Below are 13,427 nucleotides of genomic sequence, written 5' to 3'. Positions count from 1 at the left end.
CAAATTCACTGCTGGATGTTCCAGAGCAAAAGCAGGGTGTTTAAGTGCTGCTTTGAGCAAGACCAAAGTGTGACTGGTCTCCACATTACAGTCAACTCCAACAGACATGAAGAAGGAGGGAGGCGTTTAATGATGTTCTGCTTCAGAGAAACTTAAAAGTTTTCAGAGTTTTGTTTTCAGCCTTTGAACTAAGTTGCACGTCTGCCTCGGTAACGACAACCCTAACGACTCACCTACGGCTCAGGATGTTCACAACTTCAGGAGAAACTAGGTCAACAGCCCTGTTAGCAGCTACTGTTCAAACACTACTACTGTTAGCATTCTTATAACTCATGGAGGATGATATTTCAAGATACATCCACCAGAACTGAAGAAGCCTTTTAGATAAGAGGTGAAACGTTTTCAAGGACTTCATCCAAGTCAAGCTGCCCTTTTGGATCAGGCTTGGTGTCATCAGTTCAAACTTACCAAGTGCTTCTCAAAAAGAAATGAATTTTATTTAAGATTTTAAGGTCACCAAGCAGTCTCTGAACCCTTCACCTTCGGTAAAGTCACTGGGAGCTACAGCAGACTTTTTTTCTGGGCTCTGGTGTTGCCAGGTGTCAGCAGTTAGCGTTAAAGTTTTTTGACCGAGACTTATATTTCTGGGCCTTGGCATTTTTTACAGTCACAAACAAAAATGGATGAAGCGTTCAGAAACAATATCTAACAGGGGATTATCACCTTGCACTTGCATACAGCTGGGTGTTAAAAGACATACGTAAAAGGTAAATAGGCATTAGATGGGCCCGGGGATTGTAATTTGGGTGAATCCATCTGCTTCCAGTGTTCCAGTGAATGCTAAATATTGACATTACCATTTGCACTGAAAACACAGACCAGAACCATTGATTCATTACGGACAATGTGCCTCAATCTCCTACTGTTGTAAAAAAAAAAAATGAGGCCAACATACTGCCATGGCAGGCAGTGATATAATGTCCTGGTGTGACCTATACTACAGCCAGTCACCAGGGGGAGCTCTAAATGTTTCAGCTTCTGGGTAGATGTCATACCTTCCATTTTTCATGGAGTTAGGCAAGAAGAATTTCGATACACAAAATCTTGTCTCACATCAATAGATCCTGTATTCTCAGGTTGAAATGATGCAAAGCCAATGAAATAATAGCATTTAAGCGTTTATGGTTGTTCAAATCACATGTTGTTTTATATTATTACAGTATTTATATTCTCTTTTATACCTATTTTCTACCTGTTTTTATTGTATTTATATTTATCTCATGCACCTTCAGGAGCAGCGCTTCTAATTTTATTGTACACCTGACAATGACAAATAAAGGCTATTCTATTCAATTCTACATCCACAGCTAGGCTTATTAAATCTTCTGAAAGGGCAATTAATGGGTAAAAAGAGAACTTATTAAAAACTGTTGCTTTCCTCCAAGAAACAATTTGTGCAGAAGTAAAAACCCTTTATTTTATATGGCAATGGATATTTGAAATGAGCCCTGATGAAGACCTAAGTTTTACTGTGTATATGAATATATAGAGATGGACTATTAAGACCATCAACAATTTTTTGTACCTTGCTGTAAACATATTAAATTCAGCTGCAAAAATGGGTGCTTTAGAATGGGTGTTAATGGGACTTCCATTGCTTTTGGAACCAGCCTCAAGTGGACACTTGAGGCTGCAGTTTTTTGCATTTGTTGTACTTCTGCTTTTTCTTCATTTTTCATCACTGGAGGTTGCTGCTTTTGCACAGGCAACCACTTGCAACTCCTGGATCAGCTTTTTCAGCCTAGTGTAGAAAAATGTTCTTTAGTAGAGCACTGAGATTCAGATTGAGACCTCCAACTAAGCAAAAACTCAAAACAGTGTTAGCAGGAACAAGTCCATTTATACAATGCCCATCTCTTATACCACAAGAGCCATTGTGTAGTTTGTTCTGCAGAAAGATATTGACTGCTGCAGTTGTCTGTGTCTATGATTGATTACACCAGCCTCCTATAATGTAGCTGAGAGCTGACCGTCTGACCTCGACTCCGACTGACTTTCCCAACAGTCTGCAATGTTTCAGATGACCATTGGAAATGAATGCGTAGCTTCGCTGCTTTTGTCAGCCCTCATTCATCTGACACAGTTTTTAAGTCGAGACCCATTTCTCAACGCACGGCTGCACAAGCACATTTTGAAAACTAGCCGTTTGCTTTAAACTAATGCTTTTGTTTCATCATGGATGAGTTGAAAAGGTGAGTATGATGGAAAAGAAGGTAATATTTTGCAGTTGTATCATGGATTGCTGTAAAATAGCACCAAAACATAGACATTCTTAACTATATTTATACCTAACTTCCATTTGTGCTTCCTGTAATTTATCAAGGTGAACTGGTTTGATGCTGACGATGGCACAGGTTAATTAAGTTGTTCTAGCTTAGTGTAATGAGGTGTGCCTTCTTCTCTTTTATCTTTCTGCCATTTGGTTCCCATTTATGTTTCGATGTCACGTTTTTTGTTCTGATTTCATCACGCTGCTTTGTTTTAACATGGATGTTTCATCTCTCTTTCACTGTGTATCTTTCTCTCTCTCCCTCCCTGCATTTCCTCTTTTGATTAGCACTCCAGCCTTTTTTTTATCTTATGCTGTGTTTATCTTTAACATCTTTCTTTTTTTTTTCACCTCCCAATTTCCCCCTCTTTCTTCATTTTAGCTACCGTTATTATGATGGATGTATTATTGTAGAATGGCACTGGTAAGACGCAATGCTTCTTAGTCGAGGGTGTAGAGTAGAATTGATATTGTGTTTGATGTGTTTTCTTCCCTCCTCCACCCCCCATAATGGAGACAGCAGCTGCCACCGCGCTGTGATTCATGGATAAAAACATGACTTTTTATCATTGTGACTCTAAATACCAAACTTGCTCTGAGTGCGGTATATTTAAAAAATGATGGATTGAACATTTTCAGCATAAGACATAAATTTCGACTTGCAGTACTTCCCATCATTCCAGATAATAAACTTCAAATCAAAAATGCAGAAAAATGATGTCAAAGATAATAAAAATGTCTCTCCCTGCATCTGATCTGACACTTTTGAAGTCTTTGAGGTGATTAGCATCTTAAGCATACCTTTGGTTAAATAATAAACACACTATGTGGTAGATCACAGCACTTCCTCTTTTCTTCCTGACACAGCCAATAAATGACAATATACAGATTTAAAACAGGCTAAATTGACCAATTGCTATTTCATACATAAATGATCTGTGACATTGCAAGGAATGGCACCCCTGCAAATTAAGCCATTTTGAAGGAAATTGGAGGTAATTTGATGCCACAATCTGAAGTAGTGCTTGGCCTGTAATGGCTCAATTTGGGCGTTTCTTCTCGATGATTAGCTTTCCTCTCTCTCTTTAGTGCTTTTAAAGCCTAAGAGTGGTATGCTGCAGCCAAAAATGGATGGATATTCTATTGATATATAGATGCACAATTCAGATGTACTATTGACTGTATATAAAGACTGATGACACAACTCCATCTTCTTGCACTGTTCAAAAGTGAAGCCAAAATACCCCCTGCAAATGGCGCTCACATCTTCTCACATAAAATTTCAGAGATTGTCTGCACATTGGAAATCACCTTTTTTATAGCATCAAATAAAACATTTTATTTAAACTATGTATAACAGAAAAATTAACACTCAGGTATAACACCATGGTAAGAATTAACTATTATAAAATAAACAGCATTTTAGAATAATTTATTTTACTTGTATTTTGATTTTAAAGTTTGACCCATGTCCCATCTGTTTCCATGGAGGAGGTAGGCTTTAAGACCTACGCCGTAGCCAGTCACAAAGGGGAGTTTAATTATTTTACTCCTTGGGAGCTGCAGTGATGTCTGTGTCTCCACACAGTGTTATGGCTTTATTACCTTTGCTGCAGCCAGTTAGTAGGGGGCACTCCAAATGTTTTGGCTTTACTATAAGATAGATGTAATTCGTCTTTTTCTCCTTTTTTAAAAAATGGTGTCTATAATCAGAATTTGATTTGAGTTATTCACTGTCCTCACAGCGTCTACAGGTTTTCATTGAGCCTAGCTTTAGTGTGAAGAGCTCCAATTGTTTTGGCTTCCCTTTTGGGAAGCTGTCATATTGTCCATTTCTTTGTACAGCATCTGAGATGGACCTGTGGTTTTATGACAAGTAAGCTAAAGTGGGCTAAAGTATATTTACTTTGCTGCTTTATTTTCAAATAACTTGATTTGTCTTGCCAAATATTTGATTTTTCATGGACAGTTTTTAACTTTAGGAATCCATAAATTTAAACAAAGAGATTCCCCCAACTTTTATTGTATAAGTAGATTTCAAGCAGCAGTAGTCCAGACGGGATAAAAGCTCAACTGAAATGCCCCCTCTTCATTTGTAAGAGATCTGTTCTGCTTTTCAGTGACTGTTATGCAGTCTCAGAAGTTTGTGCCTCCAGGCTCCTTCCATGCTGCTCTCAAATTCATCCCCATATTTATCTGATAACTCCAGAAGAAGATAAGCCCTGCCTGATATGAGTCATAGCCTCTTCATATCCTGTCGTCCTGGATGCGTTTCTTATGACCTCTCGCGTTTCTATCTTCCACTGCTTTTCTTTTTTGTGGAGCAAAAACTGCCACAAGTTAGAGGACAATATTTAGTTCCCTTTGTGCCCACTGCTTGTGTTTCTGTGTCCATTCCAGGGGCAATCACCTTGATGAAGTACCTCTCCCACCAGGTCATTAAGACAGCCCTGGGAAAATTATGTTTAATGGTTGCCCGGGTGAATTCATAAATCATTTATTTCGCCGCACACCTGGCCCATTTATAACGGCTTAAATCCGGAGGTCTGCCAGCATTTATGAGTGGAGCTTGATACTTGTGCGAACTGAGATAATTATGATGATCAGCTGTGATTCGCCAACAAATCCCTTCCAAAAATGTATGAATGTCTACCCTTGATGTTTGGATGTTGATGCTGTGAATGTAGCTTTGATCCCCTTGCTAAAAAGTAATCCCTTTTCTTTCTCTTTTTGTGTATTGTTTCCCCCTTGATGTCTAAATTTGTACATTTTCTGTTTGGCCACACATTTTGGATTACACATCCACTCCATTGTTTCGTGATTTGATTTATTTCTGCCTCTTTCTTTTTGTTATTCTATTTGTGTTGCTCAGCTATCAGGATTATGAACCAGAGATCAAGTAAGCCAAAATAAGAAGGGCCTTTTTTCCCATAATGCCATCTTTCATCATTCCTCCATATCAGCAGACCTGCATCCAAGTCCATCTACCGGTCTCTCTGAGTCATTAACATGATTTATGGTGAAGTGCTCAGTCATGTCGAAGACTGCATTAATGTGCACACAGCACTCCTGTCTAAGATATACATGGCCTACAGATGTGACAAGCAAGATTAGTTTTAAATCACACCTGTATCCTCAAAGTGCACTGTAAAGAAATATTAGTCATATAAAGTAGATATGGCAGCTACAATTGCAAGTTCAAATCTGCATACAACAGCAGTACATTTATGAATGAAATGACAGTGCAGAGCGAACATTTCAAACTGAGGGTAACATTGGTAGTGGAGGACTGGGCATCTTATGTTGTCATTAAATGTGCCGAAACAGATCAAGTGAATTTTAAATACATTACGATTATCATAAAACTGTCAAATAGGAAACTAAATGTAATACTAGTACTTCCAAAGAAGGAATTTTAATAATAAAACTGGCACATAGCTGTTAGAAAAAGTCACAATGCTGTTTAAAAATAATGGAAAAATATAGTTGAAACCATCAACCTAATATACTCCTTGGATTTTATAATAGAACACATGACATCCATGTCAATGATGGCTAATATGAATTAATATTTACTTTTTATGGTGCGGTACGCCTCACAAAAAGTGAAAGCCACAAGCGTAGTGCCAAAGTGAAACCAGCAAGAAAAGTAGTTTAACTGAAAAACATTGTATTATTGCACTTAGCATGTCCCATTGTTCAAACAATGCTTCTCAAATATGCAACCAAGGAATATGTTCCTCTTGTATATTAAGTCATATTTGGCTAGTTTTAGATACCACAAACATGCATTCAGTAATCTTTAGCAATGACAGACATTCCAAGGAGGGTCTTAGTCACTTTTAAATCCACATTGCGCTGTTTTCAATGCTTTACACATGCATTCTAAGGAACTCTAGTATACCACAAAATATCTGCCTTTACAGATAAATATGATCTCATGATCTGAAAAGACAGAGAAGTTGTACATACTAATAAGATCTCTATCAGATTAAGAGTCATTGCAGTGTTTTTTAATGCACTACATATGCAATTTACAGTGCTGTAATAACCCATACCTTATCATCTGCAAAAAAAAACAAAGGTGCACATCTAAAGGAGGTTTTTCTTGGGTTTTACAGTAATAGCTGTTTTAAATGCAGTATACATGAATCCCATTGAAGTTGAGTCTACAATTGAAATTCTGCATTTACAGATAAACACTACATCATCATCTACAAATAAAGAAATACTTTGAAATACATGTGCTATTGGTTATGCAAATGTTTTCCTTAGAATGTATTTGAAGTGCATTAAACAGGGCACTAAACTTTTTTAAATGCTGTAAATATACATTTGAAAGTATTTCAATAGTCCTCAGAATACCCACTTTTACAGTAACATTAAAGTAATATCATCACCTCGACAGAGAGAAAAGTTGCACTTCTTAAGAACTTTGTGCCAAAATGTTGCACAAAATAAATTAGAAGCGAAACAGAAAGTATGAAAAGGTTTTGTCACTCAACCAGCCAGCCATTATTCTTGTTTTGATGGCTGCTGACTAGAATTGACTAGGTTGACTAGAATCAGCTTGTTAAATGGTTAAACCTGACATGGACAAAAGTGGCAGAGTCAGTCATTATTTTCAACACTCAGGCGTCGTTGATACAATACTCCATCAAAGTTACCTGTTAATTGTTACATGAGGTATTGTGCTTTGACAATTCGTGCCACCCAAGTGACAGGCCTCAAAGTGAAAACATAAGCGCCTTCCTCAGACAGCCATTAAGGCATTTGATCAACTCAAAGGGAAGGTCTTCACACCAGCAGGCTGTTGTGGATGACATATGCTAGTGAGAACCAGATATTAATCTTGACTCCACTTCGCCTTCCACGGCGCAAAGGGAGTAACCAAAATACCAAAAGGGTGCAGGTGAAGAAAAAATGCCACTTGTCTGTGCGGTATAAAGACAGAGCCCTTCATTCTTAATAGTCTCTGCCTTCCCTAAGGTCATTTATCTGCGTTCAACCTTTCAGATTGAGAAAGAGTTTACAGGCCACATTCCCCAGCCCTCAGGTAATGGAGTCCAACATGTAATGTACTCATGTAAATAGTCTTCTAATGAAAACACCATACTTGTTATCCTCACATTTATACAGACCTCCATTATCTTATATATGACTCTGCAGTTTTATGATAATTTATGGCTTTTCAAATAGTCTGTGACATCGCTTGAAAGAGTTCAAATAAGGGAAGGAAAAGGTAACGAAGACAAGTCAGGAATCTGAAAATGAAGATGAAATCCATTGTCAAACCTCATAAATTTCTTTCCCTCTCTCATTTGCTTTGTGACTTTTTCCCCTCTCAAAGGAAAACCAATTTCCAAAGTGGACTGAATAACACTTTGAACTGATTTCTTTAGGATATTTTGATTTCAGTTAGAACACGCAGCTAGACTTTTAAATAATTCATACCTCCATCTTTTCTCACAAAATATTGTATTGGCACAAATTACACCCTTTCTCCTTAGGTCAAAAGCACTTTTCAAACAGTTTTGAGCATTTCTACTTTGTGAAATGGTTTCTAAGATGGCTGTTTGTGTATGTTCCAGATCATGGGTGATTGGGGCCATAGCGCTACTATGCCTGCTGGGCCTGACTTGGGCCTTTGGCCTGATGTATGTCAACGAGAGCACGGTGGTCATGGCCTACCTGTTCACCATCTTCAACTCCCTGCAGGGAATGTTCATCTTCATCTTCCACTGTGTGCTGCAAAAGAAGGTAAGGACTCAATGTGTGCTGGTGGTATTGTGATATGATTGGCAGATTTCAAACAACAGTAAAGCCAAACATGGTAACCTTTTAACTTTAAAGAGTCTTAGTCAATTAAAAATACCCCTCTACAAGTAATAAAATTTAGTTTTGTAAGATAGTAAATTCTAATTAAAAACTTTCTGATATTGATTTTGAATAAAGCCAGCTAAAATATGCACATTTATTTTACAATTAAAGCTCCTGTGGGGATGCTTAGCTAGTTGATGAAACAGACTGAAATCAATATTGAAGGCTCTGTATGAGCTGCAGAAGCAAACAAGAACATCAGCATGAAGGTCAACCCTTAAATCTCCAATGGACTTTGGGAAGTTAACTTTTTTTGTTTGGAAAATGGCGTCAAGAAACAGCGTTCCATGGTCTACCGCGGAGGTGCAGACTTTCCTTGCGTTTTTCTTCTTCGTTGCATTTATTAGCGGGGTACACTGTGTCGCGCTGCCATGACGTCACGCTATTACGTAGCTGACGCAGCTACCGGCATCCAGCTTACACGCCACCCACCAAGTAGGGCACGGTTGGCTGTGGAAACGCAAACAGGATCAGGCATTACCGATCCGACCCGTACCAAACTCTACTGATCCATACCAGACCTCTTGGTGGAAACGAGCCATAAGTGTGGTCTACAAGTGATAATTAACTGCAGGGGAGTGGTTACTAATGGCTGCTTGGTTCTGAGTCTCGCTGCAGTTGCCGATTTTTGGGCTGCCAGAATTTAGTTCTCTGATGATGTCATTTTTTAGGTGGGTAGGACTATCGAAGGAAGGGAGTAAAATTATATCACTAGGTAATGCCACCGAGCTATGTATAGTAAAATCATTGCATTCATAGCTTATTGAACAAATAGAGGCATTGCAACTAACATTGCAACATTGCAACATTATATGCTAATTTCTAGCTATGATATGGATAGCAATGCATTTTGCAACTCATGATCCAAGGACGAATGGAAATTAGTATTTCTTTATATGACAGGGTTCTGCTATCTCCTCTGTCTCTGACTCAGATGATGAACATTCTGTTTAAAGCTGCACAACTGTGGTTATAACATTCACTATTACTGTGTATTAAAGTGCCGAAAGGCTGTAATAAATGCTTTAGCAATGCATGTATGAAATAATCTGAAACTATGCTTGGATTTGTTAAACTGTTGACATGTATGTGCTCTTCCTTTGCTTTTTTTCCTAAGGTGCGTAAAGAGTATGGAAAATGTCTGCGTACTCACTGCTGCAGCGGCAAAAGCGTGGACAGCTCCATCGGCTCTGGAAAAGGCACCGCCTCCCGTGCACCAGGACGTTACTCTACCGCATCACAGGTAGTGGGACGCTTTTATGCCATGTTTTGTTTTTAATTTGGATTCTATTCAGCTGACAGTATCCCCTGTAGCAAAGCAGGACAGATTAATACTTGTTAGGCTGTGGATTACGGCTGTGCTTTATCTTCAGGTAGTCCATGTGTGAAGCTAGAAGCTAAGACAACAATTCAATTGCAGGTGATGTTACACAAAAATGCACCTGGTTTTGAAACAAATGAGGAAAGGTGACTGTGTAGGTCTGTATGACAGGTTCCATGGAAGTACAGCATGTGTTTGGGAGTGATAGCAGGGAAATGTAGCGCCTGCCTAGGGCTCAAAATACAGTCAGTCTGCAATTCATTCTCACTGGAGCATGCTGCACATTGGAACAGCAACACTGACTTCAGTATCGGCTCCAGTTTTGTGAGGAAGTGCTCACACAAATGCAGATTTAATTGTCTCTGCCAAAATGTGCGAATGCTGCGCCTATGTGGTAAGTCTCTTGTAAAGTAAATTGTTAATGCATTCCTCCCACATTGACATGAAGTATAGGCTGAATTGCCATGATACACTATAATTGAACATCACATCCATTCATTCCAAAGAGAGTGATTTGCTTCCAGTGTTCAATTATAAATAGTCCTTGGAGTCAAAGCATGCAGTGGCAACCCACGGAACAAGCTGGTTTGTGCATACAGATCAAAGTGTTTAATTATACACAGTGCTTTGACAAGACTACTCTAACCTCGTGCTCAGTGGCTCCATATGAGCAGAGACAGGAATGGAAACACTCAGAAAGACGTGTTTGTTTATCGCTAACTCGGAGTGAATGTGTAATCAGCGGAGTACATTCCAACCCGCTGGCGACGAGCGGTTCAAGATTTTCTCTGTCCAAAAAAACACAGGAAAACAGCAGAGTCATTTTCAACCCATCTGTGTCTCCAGTGCTCAGGACAACATGACATACAATATGCTAATGAGATCAGCTGTGTCACTGTATGTTAGAATACTTGAGATGCGTGTCACCTGGGGTTGGCACCAGGATGCCAGGAATGACATTGTAGTGGGAGGTTGTAGCATAGACCCTGTGCTTGGGCATTTTTTTTATAACACCCTTCAGAGACAATGATTATGAGTTTGTGAAGGGAAAATAGCTTCCTTCAAAAACATATTTCATTGCTATTTGTCATTTAATGTTTGAATTCTGCTGTAGTGAATAATGATAGAGCTATAAGTCAGAGAGAACATAAAGAAACTCATGCTGATTTATTTTCTAAGTTTATGCTAAATTATTTTCTATAATTATACAAGTGAACTTGTTTTAAATATTTTATCAAATAATAAAATAATACAATTCAAAATAATCAAAAAAATGTTTGTGTGAAACAGATGGAAGAAAAAAGATAATGCAATATTCTTTATATATATGATCAACAGAATCACATGAACATACGGTCTGTGGGTACATTTTGTTTTCTGCTGGTGGTAAAAAAAAAATCCCAAATGTTCATTGTAAACAAGCTGAGGAAAACAATTTTTGTTAGAGTAGTTTCTTTGTTAGAGCCACTTTTTTTCACCAGTGAAACTTTTGTTCAGCTCCTTTTTTCCATTTGCAAAGAAATATAAAAAGATATGTTGTTTAATTTTTAGTTCTCAGTAACACCACCAACTGGGTTCAACTTTCTGTTAGTATTCTGATTTTTCAAAAAGTTGAATAATAATGTTGGAAGACAAAACACTTTTGGCAGATTGTATGGAAAATGTTCCTGTTAACACAGAGGAACAATTGTGTGTAAGAAGATTTGTAGTCGGAGCAACTTTTTAACATGTGGAACTTAATTTAGTTACAGATACTTTTATTTTATCTGTAAAAATTAAAGAAGGAAAACAGAATTTGGGGTTCACAACAGATTTTTGCTGTAATACTCATTTACACCACCAGGGCAAGGTTGAAGCACAATACTGTGTTTGGTTTACTGTACTTCTTGAGGCATTATTGCCTTTGTTAGGTCGGACAGCTGAAGAGAGACAGCTAGGCAAACTGGCACCCTAAATGTACTGTAATTTATATATAATGACACTTATTCTCATCAGTGGAAAAAAAAAGAAAAAAGGTTGAGTTTGTTGTCAGCAAGGTATTTGGCACTTTAGATGGTGTAATGCACCCTGAGTTGAGGCTATGTTAAAATCACCACTTTGTTTTTCTAACTTGTCTATCAGGACCTCCATATTAAATTTTACCTCTATAATTTATAATACTATTATACTATTTTAAATCATTCAAAAAATCCAGGTTATATCATTATAAGAATAACTGAAAATACCTTAAAGAATGTCACACGTTATTTTTTTCCCACTGTTACTAAAGCAGCTACCAGCAGTATATATTAATCCTAAATTCTGCCAAGCCTCTCTAGCACAGGATAGCACTTATTCAGCTCTGTGGTTGGATATCCAAACCCTTAGCTTGTGCAACAGCCCATGGGACTCTATCATAATTAACCAGGATGAGGCGTCGTGGATTGAGCCTTTGCACCAGAGACACTGATTGGGAGAACATGGATGATGACTTCATTATTGACTTCACCTATCCCAGCAATAATGCTCATCTGTAATTGGGGGTTACTTCTCCTCACAGCTGACATGTTTCATGGTTAGTTCTGGATGAAATATTTGATGGTGTATTTGTTCTGTCTCAGCTTGTAGTGAAATAAAAAAAAGTAGGCTATTGTGAAAGAATACTTTTGAAATATACTTAGTAGCATCTTTTTTTGTTGATTTTCAATCAGTTTCTCTTATCCTCAATGCACATCTCTTCACTTTTTACCCATACTGCTGACGCTGTTCAGAGCGAGTATTCTGATGCGTTTTGACATCTTCTTTTTTTCTTTATTTGCAGAGCCGCATCCGCCGAATGTGGAATGACACGGTCAGAAAACAGTCAGAGTCTTCTTTCATGACCGGTGACATCAACAGCTCCGCATCACTCAACAGAGGTACTTGCTCCCGCAGCAGATATTTACTTGAATGACCCCCACAATAAGATGGGCCTTTACCTTTGACTTCATGACTAATGCAATGAAAACATTCTTCACTGAACTTCAGTGTTTCTCTGAAATTGTAGCTTTAGTTCTTTTCCATTTGATAACACAACATCAATTCATTTTTTGACAGGGGAAGCTTCAAACTTTAATTTTAACTCATTTAAAGTGATACAAAATACTTCCAGCTGAAGAGGCACTTTGCCACTTGTTTTGTAGTTAACAAAAATGATCTAATTCTTAAAATGAGAAATGAAATGCATCTCTCAAATAGCTGCATGTGCTCATCCATTTTGCCCTAGATGAAAGAGAACGCTTTGATGAAAAACAATTATTGATTGAAAGATAAAACCTGTCTCTGTTGTCATACTGTTGCAGGAAATTGTTTGTTACGTGTCTTATTTTTAAGAATAGACATGTTATTTCTACTCTAGTCATTTAAAGGAGTGAACGAAAATAATTTAATTAATGTAATACAAAAGAGGACTGTCATTACGACAATTTCATTCTGAAATATCTTCATCGATTAGCTTTTCAAAGTGTTTCTCTAGAGCGTGATAGAGGTATCTTTGTGTTTTTTTCCTCCTGTCAAGCGATGCAACATGGTGCAATCCTAATGCAAAAACCTTGAACTGAAACTGGGCTTCCTCCCAGGAAAAGTGCTGAATAACAGAGCAAAAATCAGCTCAGTGTTGCCTCCCAGGAACACGTTAATAAAAAGTATTTCCCCATAATGCATTTGACAGCAGCGCAGTGAATAGAGTTAACTTCGGAGTCTCTCAGGTTTCACAGAAAATAGATACCAGACTACTTCTGACATCAAGTGGGAAAAAAAAAAGTCCTGGCTGGCATCCCTCGCTGACACTCTTCCCCCACTCATCGCATCTCTTGATGGAGGGCTCGAGTTCCTCGCCGCTCTCCCTCTCTCTAAATTCGCTCTGGGCGCCTGCTCGCA

At 38.1% G+C, this 13,427-nt stretch overlaps 1 protein-coding gene across 1 annotated transcript in view; it reads left to right on the top strand.

Annotated features, from left to right (window-relative positions):
* LOC117807151 (adhesion G protein-coupled receptor L3-like) overlaps positions 1 to 13,427 on the top strand; it is a 309,664-nt gene that overhangs the window by 287,307 nt on the left and 8,930 nt on the right. Inside the window, exons 20-22 of the mRNA XM_034676232.1 lie at positions 7,921 to 8,089; positions 9,327 to 9,452; positions 12,331 to 12,427. Of these exons, the coding sequence (XP_034532123.1) occupies positions 7,921 to 8,089; positions 9,327 to 9,452; positions 12,331 to 12,427 (392 nt within the window). The remainder of the gene's footprint in view (positions 1 to 7,920; positions 8,090 to 9,326; positions 9,453 to 12,330; positions 12,428 to 13,427) is intronic.

This window comes from Notolabrus celidotus, chromosome 23 (genome assembly GCF_009762535.1).
Source record: "Notolabrus celidotus isolate fNotCel1 chromosome 23, fNotCel1.pri, whole genome shotgun sequence".
Classification (NCBI taxonomy): domain Eukaryota; kingdom Metazoa; phylum Chordata; class Actinopteri; order Labriformes; family Labridae; genus Notolabrus; species Notolabrus celidotus.
Note: the sequence above shows the minus strand (reverse complement) of the source record. Positions and strands in the feature narration are given on the sequence as shown.